At 45.8% G+C, this 20,390-nt stretch overlaps 1 protein-coding gene across 1 annotated transcript in view; it reads left to right on the top strand.

The window, feature by feature from the left end:
• Positions 1 to 20,390, top strand: part of LOC311115918 (speckle-type POZ protein-like) — a gene marked incomplete at its 5' end in the record, with an annotated part of 44,459 nt that overhangs the window by 12,449 nt on the left and 11,620 nt on the right. Inside the window, one exon of the mRNA XM_084191042.1 lies at positions 14,858 to 15,035. Within this exon, the coding sequence (XP_084047168.1) occupies positions 14,858 to 15,035 (178 nt within the window). The remainder of the gene's footprint in view (positions 1 to 14,857; positions 15,036 to 20,390) is intronic.

The raw sequence follows: 20,390 nt of genomic DNA on the forward strand, positions 1-20,390 counted from the left end.
ATCATTTTTATCATAGGTACACTTCAACTGTGAGAGACGGAATCTAAAACAAAAATCTAGAACATCACATTGTATGATTTTTAAGTAATTAATTTGCATTTTATTGCATGACATAAGTATTTGATCACCTACCAACCAGTAAGAATTCCGGCTCTCACAGACCTGTTAGTTTTTCTTTAAGAAGCCCTCCTGTTCTCCACTCATTACCTGTATTAACTGCATCTGTTTGAACTCGTTACCTGTTTAAAACACACCTGTCCACACACTCAATCAAACAGACTCCAACCTCTCCTCAATGGCTAAGACCAGAGAGCTGTGTAAGGACATCAGGGATAAAATTGTAGACCTGCACAAGGCTGGGATGGGCTACAGGACAATAGGCAAGCAGCTTGGTGAGAAGGCAACAACTGTTGCCGCAATTATTAGAAAATGGAAGAAGTTCAAGATGACGGTCAATCACCCTCGGTCTGGGGCTCCATGCAAGATCTCACCTCGTGGGGCATCAATGATCATGAGGAAGGTGAGGGATCAGCCCATAACTACACGGCAGGACCTGGTCAATGACCTGAAGAGAGCTGGGACCACAGTCTCAAAGAACCATTAGTAACACACTACGCCGTCATGGATTAAAATCCTGCAGCGCACGCAAGGTCCCCCTGCTCAAGCCAGCGCATGTCCAGGCCCGTCTGAAGTTTGCCAATGACCATCTGGATGATCCAGAGGAGGAATGGGAGAAGGTCATGTGGTCTGATGAATCAAATCAAATCAAATCAAATTTTATTGGTCACATGCGCCGAATACAACAGGTGCAGACATTACAGTGAAATGCTTACTTACAGCCCTTAACCAACAGTGCATTTATTTTAAACAAAAAAGTAAGAATAAAACAACAACAAAAAAGTGTTGAGAAAAAAAGAGCAGAAGTAAAAAATAAAGTGACAGTAGGGAGGCTATATATACAATAGAATAAAGTGACAGTAGGGAGGCTATATATACAGGGGGGTACCGTTGCATAGTCAATGTGCGGGGGCACCGGCTAGTTGAGGTAGTTGAGGTAATATGTACATGTGGGTAGAGTTAAAGTGACTATGCATAAATACTTAACAGAGTAGCAGCAGCGTAAAAAGGATGGGGTGGGGGGGCAGTGCAAATAGTCCGGGTAGCCATGATTAGCTGTTCAGGAGTCTTATGGCTTGGGGGTAGAAGCTGTTGAGAAGTCTTTTGGACCTAGACTTGGCACTCCGGTACCGCTTGCCGTGCGGTAGCAGAGAGAACAGTCTATGACTAGGGTGACTGGAGTCTTTGACAATTTTGAGGGCCTTCCTCTGACACCGCCTGGTATAGAGGTCCTGGATGGCAGGGAGCTTTGCCCCAGTGATGTACTGGGCCGTACGCACTACCCTCTGTAGTGCCTTGCGGTCAGAGGCCAAGCAGTTGCCATACCAGGCGGTGATGCAACCAGTCAGGATGCTCTCGATGGTGCAGCTGTAGAATTTTTTGAGGATCTGAGGACCCATGCCAAATCTTTTTAGTCTCCTGAGGGGGAATAGGCTTTGTCGTGCCCTCTTCACGACTGTCTTGGTGTGTTTGGACCATGATAGTTCGTTGGTGATGTGGACACCAAGGAACTTGAAGCTCTCAACCTGTTCCACTACAGCCCCGTCGATGAGAATGGGGGCGTGCTCAGTCCTCTTTTTTTTCCTGTAGTCCACAATCATCTCCTTTGTCTTGGTCACGTTGAGGGAGAGGTTGTTGTCCTGGCACCACACGGCCAGATCTCTGACCTCCTCCCTATAGGCTGTCTCATCGTTGTCGGTGATCAGGCCTACCACTGTTGTGTCGTCGGCAAACTTAATGATGGTGTTGGAGACAAAAATAGAGCTTTTTGGTCTAAACTCCACTCGCCGTGTTTGGAGGAAGAAGAAGGATGAGTACAACCCCAAGAACATCATCCCAACCGTGAAACATGGAGGTGGAAACATCATTCTTTGGGGATGCTTTTCTGCAAAGGGGACAGGACGACTGCACCGCATTGAGGGGAGGATGGATGGGGCCATGTATCGCGAGATCTTGGCCAACAACCTCCTTCCCTCAGTAAGAGCATTGAAGATGGGTCGTGGCTGGGCCTTCCAGCATGACAACGACCCGAAACACACAGCCAGGGCAACTAAGGAGTGGCTCCGTAAGAAGCATCTCAAGGTCCTGGAGTGGCCTAGCCAGTCTCCAGACCTGAACCCAATAGAACATCTTTGGAGGGAGCTGAAAATCCATATTGCCCAGCGACAGAAGGTCTGTATGGAGGAGTGGGCCAAAATCCCTGCTGCAGTGTGTGCAACCCTGGTCAAGACCTACAGGAAACGTATGATCTCTGTAATTGCAAACAAAGGTTTCTGTACCAAATATTAAGTTCTGCTTTTCTGATGTATCAAATACTTATGTCATGCCATAAAATGCAAATTAATTACTTAAAAATCATACAATGTGATTTTCTGGATTTTTGTTTTAGATTCCGTCTCTCACAGTTGAAGTGTACCTATGATAAAAATTACAGACCTCTGCATGCTTTGTAAGTAGGAAAACCTGCAAAATCGCCAGTGTATCAAATACTTGTTCTCCCCACTGTATGTAAATGTGATATTTCCGTTTTTTTATTTTTAATGAAAACCTATTTTTGCTTTGTCATTATGGGGTATTGTGTGTAGATTGAGTAGGGGAAAAAACAATTTAATCAATTTTAGAATAAGGCTGTAATGTAACAATGTGGAAAAAGTCAAAGGGTCTGAACACTTTCCGAATGCACTGTACATGTCTCTATCACTCCAGTATACCTGCACATTGTATATATGGTGTTGGAACTGACCTTGTATATACAGTGAGGGAAAAAGGTATTTGATCCCCTGCTGATTTTGTACGTTTGCCCACTAACAAAGACATGATCCGTTTATAATTGTAATGGTAGGTTTATTTGAACAGTGAGAGACAAAATAACAACAAAAAAATCCAGAAAGACGAATGTCACAAATGTTCTAAATTGATTTGCATTTTAATGAGGGAAATAAGTATTTGACCCCTCTGCAAAACATGACTTAGTACTTGGTGGCAAAACCCTTGTTGGCAATCAGGGATTTTGTCCCACTCCTCTTTGCAGATCTTCTCCAAGTCATTAAGGTTTCGAGCCTGACGTTTGGCAACTCGAACCTTCAGCTCCCTCCACAGATTTTCTATGGGATTAAAGTCTGGAGACTGGCTAGGCCACTCCAGGACCTTAATGTGCTTCTTCTTGAGCCACTCCTTTGTTGCCTTGGCCGTGTGTTTTGGGTCATTGTCATGCTGGAATACCCATTTACGACCCATTTTCAATGCCCTGGCTGAGGGAAGGAGGTTCTCACCCAACATTTGACGGTACATGGCCCCGTCCATCGTCCCTTTGATGCAGTGAAGTTGTCCTGTCCCCTTAGCAGAAAAACACCCCCAAAGCATAATGTTTCCACCTCCATGTTTGACGGTGGGGATGGTGTTCTTGGGGTCATAGGCAGCATTCCTCCTCCTCCAAACACAGCGAGTTGAGTTGATGTCAAAGAACTCCATTTTGGTCTCATCTGACCACAACACTTTCACCCAGTTCTCCTCTGAATCATTCAGATGTTCATTGGCAAACTTCAGACGGGCCTGTATATGTGCTTTCTTGATTAGGGGGACCTTGCGGGCGCTGCAGGATTTCAGTCCTTCACGGCGTAGTGTGTTACCAATTGTTTTCTTAGTGACAATGGTCCCAGCTGCCTTGAGATCATTGACAAGATCCTCCCGTGTAGTTCTGGGCTGATTCCTCACCGTTCTCATGATCATTGCAACTCCACGAGGTGAGATCTTGCATGGAGCCCCAGGCCGAGGGAGATTGACAGGTCTTTTGTGTTTCTTCCATTTGCGAATAATCGCACCAACTGTTGTCACCTTCTCACCAAGCTGCTTGGCGATGGTCTTGTAGCCCATTCCAGCCTTGTGTAGGTCTACAATCTTGTCCCTGACATCCTTGGAGAGCTCTTTGGTCTTGGCCATGGTGGAGAGTTTGGAATCTGATTGATTGATTGCTTCTGTGGACAGGTGTCTTTTATACAGGTAACAAGCTGAGATTAGGAGCACTCCCTTTAAGAGTGTGCTCCTAATCTCAGCTCATTACCTGTATAAAAGACACCTGGGAGCCAGAAATCTTTCTGATTGAGAGGGGGTCAAATACTTATTTCCCTCATTAAAATGCAAATCAATTTCTAACATTTCTGACATGTGTTTTTCTGGATTTTGTTGTTGTTATTCTGTCTCTCACTGTTCAAATAAACCTACCATTAAAATTATAGACTGATCATTTCTTTGTCAGTGGGCAAACGTACAAAATCAGCAGGGGATCAAATCGTTTTTTCCCTCACTGTAGCTTCTTACTTTCTTGTGTTCTTCTTTATTTTTATTTCTTGTGTTTTTGTTCTACCTTATGTTATTTTTAGTGCTACATTGATATTGATTACTGCATTGTTGGGTTTGGAGCTAGCAAGAAAGGGATTTCACTGTACTTGTGCACGTGACATTAAAACTTAAAACCTCTCCTTTCTTTCTTTCTTTCTCTCGGTCTCTCTCTCTCTCTCTTTCCCTCACTCTCTCCCTCTCTCTCTCTTTCTCCTTCCCGCTCTCTCTCCTTCCCTCTCTCTCGCTCTCTTCGCTCTCTCCCTCTCTCTCTGCTTTCTCTCGCTCTCTTGGCCACATGGTCCTGTCCTGCTTCTGAGAGAGAGGGAACTCCCCAGAGCCCAGTGCTCTTCTATCTTCTCTTGGCTCTCTTCTCAATGCCACCCCTCATCTCTTCCCTCTCTCCTTGCTTTGCTCCTCTCCCTTCTCTCTATTTTCCTCCTCTGCTCCCTCCTCTCCCTTCCTCTGCTCTACGCCTCCCCTCTTTTACGTCTCTCCCTCTCCTCTACCTGTAGGTATTTAATGAGAAGATAGTTCCCATTAAAGGTTCTGTGCTGGCTCTCATAAGAGGTGCTCTGAGAGGAGGAGTGAAGGAAAGGAGAGGTCCCTTCAGAGGAGGATAGAGAACAGGAGGTGGCAGGAGGGGAGGGGGCGGAGGAGGAGAGACGGAGCGAGAGAAAAGGAAATGTGGATGACAGGAAAAAGGGGAGCTGATGGGCAGAATTGGATGGATATAAGTTTAGGAGAAATGTGGATTCAGGCAGACCGATTAATGGGTTGGTATCTGGAGAAGTGGTGTTTCTTTATTTTCCACACTTCTCTAATGAGACACCCTGGTAAATGACTAAATGGCTGCGCTCTCGACCTCGCTCTCTGTCTCTCTCTTTCTCTCTCTCTCTCTTTCTTTATCTCTCTCTCTCGTTATCTCTCTGTCTCTCGCTCATGGCCAGATGGTCCCGTCCTGCCTCTGAGAGAGTGGAATCGCCCCAGAGCCCAGCACACATCTCTTCCCTCTCTTCTCCATGCCATCCCTCATGTCGTCCCTCTCTCCTGGCATTTGTTCTCCATCTCTTATCCTCTCCTGTGGCCCCCTTCCCTCTCCTATCCTCTCTCCCTCCCCTGGCCCCTCTCATCTTCTCCCCTCAGGCAGAGATGTATGGATGTAGAACAGGGTGTGTGGTGGAGAGGAGACATGTACCAGTGTGAATAGGTGCCAGCTGAAGGCCCTACTCTAACCCCTCTGTCTATCTGTCTGCTCCTTAGGCATTAGTTATTTAAACACCGCACCAGGGGTCTGGCTGTGTGTCATGTAGGAAAGGGCCAGAACAAACCTTGCCATCCTTTCTAGCCATCTTTCTTCTTTTTCTTCTCTCTCTCTATATGTATATATATAAAAAGATCTCCCTCCCCCTCTCTCCGTCTCTGCCAAAGCTCCAGACACCTGCAGGTATTTAATGAGAAGATAGTTCCCATTAAAGGTTCTGTGCTGGCTGTCATAAGAGGCGCTCTGAGAGGAGGAGTGAAGGAAAGGAGAGGTCCCTTCAGAGGAGGAGAGAGAACAGGAGGTGGCAGGAGGGGAGGGGGCAGAGGAGGAGAGACAGAGCGAGAGAAAAGGAAATGTGGATGACAGGAAAAGGGGAGATGATGGGCAGAATTGGATGGATATAAGTTTAGGAGAAATGTGGAGGCAGACAGATTAATGGGTTGGTATCTGGAGGAGAAGTGTTTCTTTACTTTCCTCACCTCTTCTCTAATGAGACACCCTGGTAAATGACTGATCTCTCTCTCTCTCTCTCTCTCTCTCTCTCTTCTCTCCTATCTTTGACAGGGCTCATAGTAACCTCACTAAGGTCACAGTTTAAATACACTGTATGGTTCTAGTTTTAAAGCAGTGTACTGTATGGATCTCTAGCTCCAGTCCTGGAGAACTGTGTATGCAGGCTTTTTTTCCAAAACAAGCTGGGATGGAGCAAAACCTGCACACCAGTAGCTCTCAAGGACCGTAGTTTACCACCCCTTACATACGTTACAGTTGGAGAACTTACTCATAAAACTTACTTTGTGTCTCTGCCTAAGGGGTTTTGTTTACTGTTAAGTGTGTCTAGGTCTATTCAGACAGTCCAACAGAGGTGTTTTTTGGATACCCATCTATCTGTCAGTCATCCTAAATTGGTAAGTCAGTGGTTCACCTTTTAGGCAGCCAGAGGTAGTGTCAGAGAGCATCGGCTGGTGGACATGATTGGCTTGTTTCAGGGAGCCTCCGTCTTTTTCACCCACTCTGTTACCTCAGGGAGAGTGAATGAACCACTGAAGGGTTTTCTCATTCTACCCCAGCATAACTCACTTCATAACAGTGATGATACAATAGTGCTTCTAGTCTCATCCTAACCACCCTACAGCTTCTTTGCATCCAAAGAGCTTTCTATCTATCTTTCTCTCACTCCTCCGTATCCTCTCCCCTCCCTTCCTCTCCACCGTCTCCTCCCAGGGATGGAGGGATGAGTGTGTGTGTGAATAAATGAGGTGGGTGCTGATGTTCAGCTGTTTCCTCCTCTTACTCCTGGTGTTTGAGCTGAGCTCCTCTCTCTCGCTCGCTCTTGCTCTCCCCCTTCTTTCTCCTGGCTGTCTGTGGGTAAGCACTTTGCCGGGTGACAGCGCCCATCCTTCACAGGGCCCTGCCATATGCCGCGCTGCTGTCAGAGTAGACTGCTGCAGATGCTCCAGCTGCCCCCCACCTACCTACACACCTCCCTCTCTCGCCTCACACACCTCCCCAAAACTGAGACGGAGAGAGGGGGGAGATGTGTAGAGGCTCAGTGAGACTGAGACACAAAGTGAGAGACTTCGTTAGGAAGGATAGACAGAGAAAGAATGGGATGGATGGAAGATGAGTATAAGAAAAGGGTGGAAATGGTTTGAGAGAAGATGTAAGTAACAGGGTTTGGAGTAGGCTTGGGTGGTATCCAGATTTTCATATTGTCATATCGTCCTTCTCTCATACTGGGATTTACGGTATTTACGGCATAGCACACAAGGGGGTGCTAAAAACGCATTACCAGAATGCTAACAAAATTAGCACAAACTAATTGCAAAGACTTGCAACCCAAGCTCATAAAGTTATACAAGCATAGCTAGTAGCTACCGAATGTCATTTTCGGTCAGTGTGGACATTTACAAGCGAAAGTGGACAAGATAAATTGTGCAAATGAACAAAGTTTTGATGCATGCTTTTCTGAAGGAAGAGCAGCATGTGTACATGGACCAGATGGGAGAAGAACGGAGGAGAAAAAAACACTAGTAGGAAGCACAGGGGAAAATGGCAGCTGTACAGAACTCATCCAGAACTCTTTGACTTCTGGCAGAAAGCCATACTAAGATATCTAACTTCATCACCTCATGTGCACTGCACAACAGAGACTCGCAGATAGATATAGAACGCTTTCTCCCGTTGTGCAATTTATAAACAAACCCATGACTGGCGCAACTGTTTTTGGGAACTATGGTAAGCCTCATAATTTAAAATGTGACAGGTGAAATGAAGAAAGCAATCTGCTTTATCTCCTAAGGTATTGCACAAGTTGTCTGCAGGTAACAACTTAAATAGTAGCTACAAATATTCCAATTTATTGAAACACTTTTTGCCGGTATTAAAAAACCATCCCGTGGCTTTTTCCAAATACCCCGGTATACTATATATACGATATACAGCCCAAGCCTAGTTTGGAGTAGGTAGAGAGCGAGGGGAAAATGGCGTAGAAAGGAGTTGGTGACAGAAAGAATAAGTGAGAAGAAAAGTAGGATGACCGTTGAGAGAAAGAAAGAGGGTTAGAGACACAGTAACTGAGATGGATAGATGATTAGTGATAGATGGAGAGAAGGTGAGAAAGGAGAAAAGTGCCTTCGTTTCATGTTGATCTTCCTCTACTGGGTTTTCACCATGGCGCTGTGCCCCCAGCCTCTCACCTTTTGACTTCACGTGTATCTGTTTCTAGTAGGGTTTGGCAGTATCCAGATTTGCATAACTTCATACCGTGCTTGTGCCTTCCCAGGATAGACAGTCTTACCGGTAGTGCAGATAAGGGGCACAGTTTTGGTTTCAAAACGTAAAAAACCTGCAAAAAACCTAACTTACCAGAATAGCGGATGTTAAGTAAATGCTAACGAGCGCTAAGACAGACAACCCAGCTCATACAGGTCTGCAAGTATCTCAAAACGCACAAAACAAATATCAGACAGCAGGGATCTTAATCCAGGAGGGGATTGTCTCTTCTGTTGTTACCAAGAAGCTTGATCTTTCAAGCTAACGTTAGCCACTTAGCAAGTTAGCAAAACTTAGCTGGAGAGAATGTATTTGGCACATCTTAGATAATTTACTTAATAGTTACAAGATGTATAGCTGGCAAACATTAGTAGTGAATTTCAGACAAGTGTAACTTGATCACCTCACTTCAGTTGCGCTGCAGGAGTGACTCGCATCAAGAAGCTCCCGTTTTGCTCGTTTTGCTTTGTTCGCTTTGTAAACAAACAAACGTGACTGGCTCAAACAGCTGTTTTGGGAAACTAGTACTGGTAAGCTTCATAATGAAAAATAATGTAACAGTCGAAATGATGAATGCAATCTGCTTTATCTATTACCTAGTGCACAAGTTGACTGCAGGTATTTATTTAAATTAGCTTAAAACGGTATTAGCAAATCATATGAGGGTATTTCAAAATGTATATGGTATACCGCCCAACCCTAGTTTCTAGGCCACCTCATTCGGTTGAGAACAAGTTACACCTTGACACAACAACATCAACAGTTCTTTAAACCCAATCAAAAAGCCCTTTTAGTTCTTCTCATAAAAAATGAAGCAGCAAGTAATTTTCTCCCTCGCTCCTCCAGATTGTTTCCTTCAAGCGCCGTTAAATCGGGCCTCTGAGTCTCAAAGCTATCAGTTTAGTGTCTCTGTGATCTTCCAGCAGAGAAAACACAACTAGTTTAAAGGGACCTGAATGGTTGGCCTGCCTGTTTGCCTACATCCGTCTGTCTGTGTCTGCGTCTGTCTGTCTGCACTGCTCTCTGCCAGCCAGACAGTTGTTTGTCTCTGTGGAAGAACAAGGCCGGCGAGACAACAGCAACTCTTGGCTCCGAAACAATGGGAAACTGGCTGCTGTGGCTTGGGTCCGCTCTCTCTCTCTCGTGCGCGTCGTTCACCAGCTTGACTTCAAATCATGCATGAAATATGCCTCTGCCCCTGTCTCTGTCGATCCACTCAAAAACCTCTGTGGCAGACGGGTGCAGGTGCAGGCTGGTCTGCTGAAATACCAGCTGTAGATCTAGTCCAGTACCCTGGTGTGAATGGTGTCTCCACGGACTCAATGGAATACTCATCAGTAGTGGTAACTGTCACTCACTATCTAATAAAGTAGGGGAATAATTTGGCTCATCCACTATGAAGCTTTAATGGGTTGCCAACAGGGTTGACTGGTATGTTTTTCCCCAGTTAAGCACCTAGATTGAAGTCATTTGGTTTAATGTGTGAGTGTGGGCTTTTAGATGTGTGTGGCCTTATTTTGGGGTTTGCTGATACCTCTGAGGAAAGTGTGTTTATATAGATAGTGTGTGCATGTGTCTGTGTATTCAATATAGTTGATGTGTGTCTTGAGCAGCGCTGTTTACTCTGGTTGAGTGGAGAGCGGCTGGAGAGAGAGCGGAGGGAGGGCCAGTCATGCAGTATAAAAAGCTGCTGATGAGTTCTGCGCTCGGGGGTTCAGACGACAAGTTTAAAAGATCACACACCTATTAAGGCAGAACTGAGGAAAGGTGTGCGTGCGAGTGTATGCGCTTGGGTTTGTGTGTGTGTGTGCGTGTGCGTGGGTGTGTATGTGACCCAGTATGCTCTGGATTGATTAGAGAAAAGTGGAGACACTGGAGGGAAAAAACAAATGTTCCATAACTTAATTAACTTTATTTGATTTGATGATTTTTTCAGGACTATTTCACGCATGAGGTACTGTAAATCTATAAACTGACACATAGACGGGTAAAAGAGACTGATGCATAAATTAATTAATCTTCTGGGCTCTGAGATTCCATAGCAACTGGCTTGTCTGCAGAGATCAAGAGGGCTGCTGTGAGTCATTAATAATGAAACCAGCAGGTCAGGGGTTAAGGCCATTAATGAACATCGCCACCATAATGATACAGTAATATACGGCCTAGCTGACGAGGAGGATGATGGTGGTGATGATGATTGTTGAACATGCTGATGATGAAGATGACAGGAGAACACGACAGTGAGGTGAAGACAGAGTAGTTCAGTCAGTGTGTGTAAATAGTCAGGAGCTAGCTGCAGAGCTACAGCATAGTGGTTAGTTGGTGGAATAATGGGCCAGGTTAGCCAGTGTGATTAGCCTAGCGTGGCTAGCCGTGCCATACAGCGGCTGAGTGCATGGCCATGCTTATTGGTCTATATATACCTACAGACACACCTGAAACTGAAACGGCCATCTGCATTTACTACTGTAGATAATGGGTGCGGCCCAATTGGCACCCTATTCCCTGCAGTCAAAAGTTGAGCACTATATAAGGAATAGGGCGCTATTTGAGACGCAGCCATACAGAGTGCATCTCAACAGACACAGTGCTGCCTGTGTTGACTTACCTGTTCCCTCCCTCTTACTCAGTCTCCAGTTTACCTCCTTTAATCTGCCTCTCTTCTTTCTCCTCTCTCTCTCCATCTCAATCTTCATCTCCCCTCCACACATGTCCCTCTCTCCCAGTCCTTGTTGCTAATCAGTGTCTTATGAGTGCCTTGCGAGTGTACTCTTGAGTGAATGTGTGTGTGTGTGTGTGTGTGGGGAGATGGATGTACGTCATTCATACTGAAGTCCCCCTGGAGTGTGATTTATGGAGCCAGCTGTGGGGACCAGCCTGTGCCACACACCCACACACACGGTGATACACAATACACATGGTCACAATGCCCTCCTCCTCTCAACAGCACCATTTTCTTTGTACTGTGCCCCTGTAATGTCTATTTCCTCCTTAGGATCCTATACCGTCCTATTATTTCTCTCTATCTGTCTGTCACCCTGTCCTGCCTTTTATCTCCCGGTCTTTTATTCTCTATCTCTCTCCATCCCTCTGTCTAACCCTCCCTCCCCTGTATTTCTCTCCCTCCAGGCTAACACTTACACCTCCATCAGGAGCAAACAAGGGTCCTTGACATTCAATTTCCTGCTTGCCACACACTTTTTCATTGTGTGTTTTTCTCCCCTTTCGTCTCTGCCTGAGTTAGACGGGCAGACAGAGGGACGGGCAGACAGAGGGACGGGCAGACAGAGGGACGGGCAGACAGAGGGACGGGCAGACAGAGGGACGGGCAGACAGAGGGACGGGCACACAGAGGGACGGGCAGACAGAGGGACGGGCACACAGAGGGACGGGCAGACAGAGGGACGGGCAGACAGAGGGACGGGCACACAGAGGGACGGGCACACAGAGGGACGGGCACACAGAGGGACGGGCAGACAGAGGGACGGGCACACAGAGGGACGGGCAGACAGAGGGACGGGCAGACAGAGGGACGGGCACACAGAGGGACGGGCACACAGAGGGACGGGCAGACAGAGGGACGGGCAGACAGAGGGACGGGCACACAGAGGGACGGGCAGACAGAGGGACGGGCAGACAGAGGGACGGGCAGACAGAGGGACAGGGGGACAGATAGAGAGGGGGACAGTGGGTGGAACTGGGATGGTATTTTTCATGGGGGGCAGCCTCCATCCCTCCCTGTCTGAACAGCCCAGTAGCAAGGTCACCTTACTGGGATGCATTTGGGAGTTTCAGTGGCCATGACACAGCTTTTTCTGGGAATAGTTTCAGTGGCATTGAAACATATTTTTCTGGGAACAGTTTGTGTCTTAAACCTTTTTCAAAGGAATGGTGTTTGAAAATGTTTGAATTCTTCTTGGAAATTGTTGGGTGATGTTTGGTTCTTTACTTCTGTGGTTTCAAAGGTTGCTGATAACCTCAGAGGAGTGTGTGTGGACATCTGTGGACGTGTGTGTGGACGTGTTTAACTATTCTTGTGGGGACCAGAACTCCCCACAAGAATAGTAAACAAACAAAAAGTGGGGACATTTTGTTAGTCCCTTCAAGGTCAAATGCTATTTCTAGGGGGTTTAGGGTTAAGGTTAGAATTAGTGTTAGGGTTAGGAGGGAAAATAGGATTTTGAATGGGACGGAATTTGGTGTTAGTTGTACAAGACTGTGTGTGTGGGGCGCTCGCTGTCCTGTAGTGAGAGAAATTAGTATTGTCGATGTTGTCTTGAACAGGTGGCTAAGTCAACATGGAGTGTATATATACAGTATCTCACAAAAGTGAGTACACCCCTCACATTTTTGTAAATATTTGAGTATATCTTTTCATGTGACAACACTGAAGAAATGACACTTTGCTACAATGTAAAGTAGTGAGTGTACAGCTTGTATAACAGTGTAAATTTGCTGTCCCCTCAAAATAACACAACACACAGCCATTATGTCCAAATTGGGCCCAAAGTGTCAATATTTTGTGTGGCCACCATCATTTTCCAGCACTGCCTTAACCCTCTTGGGCATGGAGTTCACCAGAGCTTCACAGGTTGCCACTGGAGTCCTCTTCCACTCCTCCATGACGACATCACAGAGCTGGTGGATGTTAGAGACCTTGCACTCCTCCACCTTCCGTTTGAGGATGCCCCACAGATGCTCAATAGGGTTTAGGTCTGGAGACATGCTTGGCCAGTCCATCCCCTTTACCCTCAGCTTCTTTAGCAAGGCAGTGGTAGTCTTGGAGGTGTGTTTGGGGTCGTTATCATGTTGGAATACTGCTCTGCGGCCCAGTCTCCGAAGGGAGGGGATCATGGTCTGCTTCAGTATGTCACAGTACATGTTGGCATTCATGGTTCCCTCAATGAACTGTAGCTCCCCAGTGCCGGCAGCACTCATGCAGCCCCAGACCATGACACTCCCACCACCATGCTTGACTGTAGGCAAGACACACTTGTCTTTGTACTCCTCACCTGGTTGCCGCCACACACGCTTGACACCATCTGAACCAAATACGTTTATCTTGGTCTCATCAGACCACAGGACATGGTTCCAGTAATCCATGTCCTTAGTCTGCTTGTCTTCAGCAAACTGTTTGCTGGCTTTCTTGTGCATCATCTTTAGAAGAGGCTTCCTTCTGGGACGACAGCTATGCAGACCAATTTGATGCAGTGTGCGGCGTATGGTCTGAGCACTGACAGGCTGACCCCCCCCACCCCTTCAACCTCTGCAGCAATGCTGGCAGCACTCATAAGTCTATTTCCCAAAGACAACCTCTGGATATGACACTGAGCACGTGCACTCAACTTCTTTGGTCGACCATGGCGAGGCCTGTTCTGAGTGGAACCTGTCCTGTTAAACCGCTGTATGGTCTTGGCCACCGTGCTGCAGCTCAGTTTCAGGGTCTTGGCAATCTTCTTATAGCCCAGGCCATCTTTATGTAGAGCAACAATTATTTTTTTCAGATCCTCAGAGAGTTCTTTGCCATGAGGTGCCATGAACTTCCAGTGACCAGTATGAGGGAGTGTGAGAGCGATGACACCAAATTTAACACACCTGCTCCCCATTCACACCTGAGACCTTGTAACACTAACGAGTCACATGACACCGGGGAGGGAAAATGGCTAATTGGGTCCAATTTGGACATTTTCACTTAGGGGTGTACTCACTTTTGTTGCCAGTGGTTTAGACATTAATGGCTGTGTTGAGTTATTTTGAGGGGACAGCAAATTTACACTGTTATACAAGCTGTACACTCACTACTTTACATTGTAGCAAAGTGTCATTTCTTCAGTGTTGTCACATTAAAATATATACTCAAATATTTACAAAAATGTGAGGGGTGTACTCACTTTTGTGAGATACTGTATATGTGTGTATATATGTAGTTATATATATATACACACACTAATAAGTAATAGACTGAGTCAAGTCCCTGTGTTGTCTTGTTTGTGAGTGGATGTGGTAAATGAGTAGAGCACACAGTTAATTATTGGAGGTGTGTCTTTGCATGGTAGCTTTATTTAACAGTTGATGTATTGATTAGTGTGGCAGAGATAATCTGTTCATGGCTGGTCTTCCTGTATATGATTTGATTGTGTGTGTTGTCTGTTTTGTCAGTTAGAAGGTCTCTGTCCATTGTTTGCATAAGTGTAAGGTGATAGACGGTCTAATTCACTGATGTTTCTGTCTGTTGGTTACTGTGATGTATACAGTGTGAGTAGACTGACTGACTGATCTTCCCTGTCTCTGTCCCTCTGTCTCGCTCTCTGTCTGTCTCTGTCTCTCTCTCTCTCAATCTCTCCATCTATCTCTCCCTCCCTGTAGGTGAGTGTGGTGCAGGACTCTGTGAACATCTCAGGTCAGAACACTATGAACATGGTGAAGGTGCCGGACTGCAGGCTGGCTGATGAGCTGGGAGGGCTGTGGGAACACTCCCGCTTCACTGACTGCTCCCTGTGTGTGGCGGGGCAGGAGTTCCAGGCACACAAAGCCATCCTGGCAGGTAAGACTACTATTGTCACGCACACACACCACACTGAACACCCGACCAACCGACTTCTTACAGGTATTGACAGATCAATGACAGAAACACAGACTATGGGTTCTATTTTAACAAACCTAACGCAATGTTAAACATTAGTGCTGCAGGTTCGGGGGGTGTCAGAAATATTTTTGCAATTTTCACAACCAGAATTATGGGCGCAGTAGCTGGCGGTGGAGCAAAAGGTCTGGACTTTGATGAATAAACAAGTTATGGGTGTGTTGAGGCTTGACCCCTCAATTACCAATCAGAACGTGCTCCATGGCAAAATATGTAGTTGTTTAATTACGGTCTTTTATGTATTGCATTGTCATCAACTCCAATTTGAATATTAGTCCGTTGTAGCCTAGCTCGATAGAACAGCGCCGGAGAAGATGGCTGCCGTTTTACAGCCCTCTAACCAATTGTACTATTATGTGTGTTTTTCCGCGTTATTTGTAATTTATTTTGTACATAATGTTTCTGCCATCGTCTCTTATAACCAAAAAGAGCTTCTGGATATCAGGACAGCGATTACTCACCTCGCATTGGACGAAGATTTTTTCTTCAACGAGGCGGCCGCGAAGGATATCCTACAGACACCCGACAAGGCCCAGATCCCCGTCATTCGCGTGAGGAAGAGACGGAGATATCGCGGACGCAGATCCGGGTGCCTTGTAAGGATCCGACGGCGAGCGAGTAAACTGCCTCTTCCATCAATCCTATTAGCCAACGTTCAAGCTTTTGAGAATAAAATGGACGATTTAAGATTACGGTTATCCTACCAACGGGACATTAAAAACTGTAATATCTTATGTTTCACGGAGTCGTGGCTGAACGACAACAATGATAACATTCAGCTAGCAGGCTATACGCTACATCGGCAGGACAGAACGTCTGACTCTGGTAAGACAAGGGGTGGCGGTCTTTGTATATTTGTAAACAACAGCTGGTGCACAAAATCAAATACTAAGGAAGTCTCGAGGTTTTGCTCGCCTGAGGTAGAGTATCTTATGATAAGCTGTAGACCACACTATTTACCAAGAGAGTTTTCATCTATATTTTTCATAGCTGTCTATTTACCACCACAAACCAATGCTGGCATTAAGATTGCACTGAATGAGTTGTACAAGGCCATTAATCAACAGGAAAACGCTCATCCAGATGCAGCGCTCCTAGTGGCCGGGGACTTTAATGCAGGGAAACTTAAATCCGTTCTACCTAATTTCTACCAGCATGTTAAATGTGCAACCAGAGGGAAAAAAACTCTAGACCACCTTTACTCCACACACAGAGACGCATACAAAGCTCTCCCTCGCCCTCCATTTGGCAAATCTGACCATAACTCTATCCTCCTGATTCCTGCTTATAAGCAAAAACTGAAGCAGGAAGCACCAGTGATTCGGTTAATAAAAAAGTGGTCAGATGACGCAGATGCTAAGCTACAGGACTGTTTTGCTAGCACAGACTGGAACATGTTCCGGGATTCTTCAGACAGCATTGAGGAGTACACCACATCAGTCACTGGCTTCATCAATAAGTGCATCGATGATGTCGTCCCCACAGTGACCGTACGTACATACCCCAACCAGAAGCCATGGATTACAGGAAACATCCGCACTGAGCTAAAGGGTAGAGCTGCCGCTTTCAAGGAACGGGACTCTAACCCGGACGCTTATAAGAAATCCCGCTATGACCTCCGACAAACCATCAAACAGGCAAAGAGTCAATACAGGTCTAAGATTGAATCATACTACACTGGCTCTGACGCTCGTCGGATGTGGCAGGGCTTGAAAACTATTACAGACTACAAAGGGAAGCACAGCTGCGAGCTGCCCAGTGACACAAGCCTACCAGACGAGCTAAACCACTTCTATGCTCGCTTCGAGGCAAGCAACACTGAAGCATGCATGAGAGCACCAGCTGTTCCGGATGACTATGTGATCACGCTCTCCGTAGCCGATGTGAGTAAGACTTTTAAGCAGGTCAACATTCACAAGGCCGCAGGGCCAGACGGATTACCAGGACGTGTACTCCGAGCATGTGCTGACCAACTGGCAAGTGTCTTCACTGACATTTTCAACATGTCCCTGACTGAGTCTGTAATACCAACATGTTTCAAGCAGACCACCATAGTCCCCGTGCCCAAGGACTCTAAGATAACCTGCCTAAATGACTACCGACCCGTAGCACTGACGTCTGTAGCCATGAAGTGCTTTGAAAGACTGGTCATGGCTCACATCAACAGCATAATCCCAGAAACCCTAGACCCACTCCAATTTGCATACCGCCCCAACAGATCCACAGATGATGCAATCTCTATCGCACTCCACACTGCCCTTTCCCACCTGGACAAGAGGAACACCTACGTGAGAATGCTATTCATTGACTACAGCTCAGCATTCAACACCATAGTGCCCTCTAAGCTCATCACTAAGCTAAGGATCCTGGGACTAAACACCTCCCTCTGCAACTGGATCCTGGACTTCCTGACGGGCCGACCCCAGGTGGTAAGGGTAGGTAACAACACATCTGCCACACTGATCCTCAACACGGGGGCCCCTCAGGGGTGCGTGCTCAGTCCCCTCCTGTACTCTCTGTTCACCCATGACTGCATGGCCAGACACGACTCCAACACCATCATTAAGTTTGCCGACGACACAACAGTGGTAGGCCTGATCACCGACAACGATGAGACAGCCTATAGGGAGGAGGTCAGAGATCTGGCCGTGTGGTGCCAGGACAACAACCTCTCCCTCAACGTGACCAAGACAAAGGAGATGATTGTGGACTACAGGAAAAAAAAGAGGACTGAGCACGCCCCCATTCTCATCGACGGGGCTGTAGTGGAACAGGTTGAGAGCTTCAAGTTCCTTGGTGTCCACATCACCAACGAACTATCATGGTCCAAACACACCAAGACAGTCGTGAAGAGGGCACGACAAAGCCTATTCCCCCTCAGGAGACTAAAAAGATTTGGCATGGGTCCTCAGATCCTCAAAAAATTCTACAGCTGCACCATCGAGAGCATCCTGACTGGTTGCATCACCGCCTGGTATGGCAACTGCTTGGCCTCTGACCGCAAGGCACTACAGAGGGTAGTGCGTACGGCCCAGTACATCACTGGGGCAAAGCTCCCTGCCATCCAGGACCTCTATACCAGGCGGTGTCAGAGGAAGGCCCTCAAAATTGTCAAAGACTCCAGCCACCCTAGTCATAGACTGTTCTCTCTGCTACCGCACGGCAAGCGGTACCGGAGTGCCAAGTCTAGGTCCAAAAGACTTCTCAACAGCTTCTACCCCCAAGCCATAAGACTCCTGAACAGCTAATCATGGCTACCCGGACTGTTTGCACTGCCCCCCCACCCCATCCTTTTTACGCTGCTGCTACTCTGTTAAGTATTTATGCATAGTCACTTTAACTCTACCCACATGTACATATTACCTCAACTACCTCAACTAGCCGGTGCCCCCGCACATTGACTCTGCAACGGTACCCCCCTGTATATATAGCCTCCCTACTGTCACTTTATTTTACTGTATATATAGCCTCCCTACTGTCACTTTATTTTACTTCTGCTCTTTTTTTTCTCAACACTTTTTTTGTTGTTGTTTTATTCTTACTTTTTCTGTTTAAAATAAATGCACTGTTGGTTAAGGGCTGTAAGTAAGCATTTCACTGTAATGTCTGCACCTGTTGTATTCGGCGCATGTGACCAATAAAATTTGATTTGATTTGATAAATAGCCTGCCCCATATTTGCTAAATATTTTGAACATTGTTTTAATTGCATTGCTTCAATATGGAAATACATGATTAAACATAGGCTATAGCATTCACACTGATATAGGGGCTAGGCCTACTGTAAATTGCAGCCTGGACATGCCAAACATAGTCAATAAGCAAGATTAAATTCACTAGGCTATTGATAAGGCCTAAAAAGAAAGTGTATAATTCGAATCAAATTCTAATAATTAACTAAACAGCAACATGTTTTAAATAAGCTATGTCTAAATAGTTCCAGGCACCATAATTGCTCCTCGTGGGCATATAATACAGACAAGGAAACTTGGACTATGTAGGGTTTTACGCACATCCAAACTTTTTAAAGGAGCTGCATAAAGATCCAATATAAAGAGAAAGGGCGAATGTCCACTCACCCCTATACTGCTCACAAATGTAATGTTTTATAAACATAATGGAACCATCTCACAGATCATATTTGCACTTCTGCAGAAATAGCAGTTGGAGTCTCAACTTATAGTAGAATACGCAAGGTGAAATGTGTTTATCAGCAGTTTTTGTCTTTTGTCAGTCACTGATAGTCAGTCAATTAGCTCATGTCAGCAAAGTTTTTTTTAGATTGCTAAATTAGTTTAGCGGCCAGCTATCTAAACTTGTTATCATGGTCGATTTTCTGGCCCGGGGGCCCCCATTGATTTTGTTAGTCAATCTCACTCAGATATCATGTTAAGCACGACAAACATTTCTCTCCGCCCCATGGCAAAATGAGTAGAATTCCAGCAAACTTGCTTTAAATCTGCAATATGTAAAGTTTTGGGTGACCTGACCAAATTCACATAGAAATCTGAGTTATGTGCGCTATTTCTATGCTTCCTGTTCATAAGTTTCGTTTTTGCGTCTTTTACTTTTGGTTTTGTACACCAGCTGAAAATACAATATTTTTGGTTATTGAAAGATATTTCACACTGCTTGTTTTGTCACAAACTGAAATTAGGCGAACTATTAGAATTTTAGCAACCACCTTTAAACTGCAACATTTTCTCTACACCCCATAGCAAAATGTGTAGAATTGCACGAAATGAACTCTAAAACATAAAGCATTTCTTTCCACTGTCAACAGGGGGGCCACCAAAATGTTCTACTCGCAATGTGTGTGTGTGTGTGTGTGGGGGCAACTACGGCCCATCATGATGAGTTTAGATTTTTTGTGGCCCCCCCATCCCCATAAAAGTTACCCATCCCTGCCATAAACCCATAGATGGTGAATCTTTCTAATGCGTTTTTTAAAAATGCGAAAAACTATCAATCTGTTTTTTAAACTAACAACAATATTTCTAAATAGGATCGGGCCATTTTAATTGTGCTCTCTCTCCTCTCTTTCCCTCCTCTTTTTCCCTATTTCCCTCTCTCCTCTCTCTCTCTCTCTCTGGGACTCCTCTCTGATGAATTGAACAACATTGTGGTTTAGTGGGGTATTATTGCAGATACTGTGTGTCCCAAATGGCACCCTATTCCCTAGTGCACTACCCTGGTCAAAAATAGTGCACTATATAGGGAATAGGGTTCCATTTGGGGCACATCCTGTTTCTCCTGG

The sequence above is a fragment of the Coregonus lavaretus genome (assembly GCF_964263955.1).
Source record: "Coregonus lavaretus genome assembly, contig: HAP1_SCAFFOLD_1048, whole genome shotgun sequence".
Taxonomy (NCBI): domain Eukaryota; kingdom Metazoa; phylum Chordata; class Actinopteri; order Salmoniformes; family Salmonidae; genus Coregonus; species Coregonus lavaretus.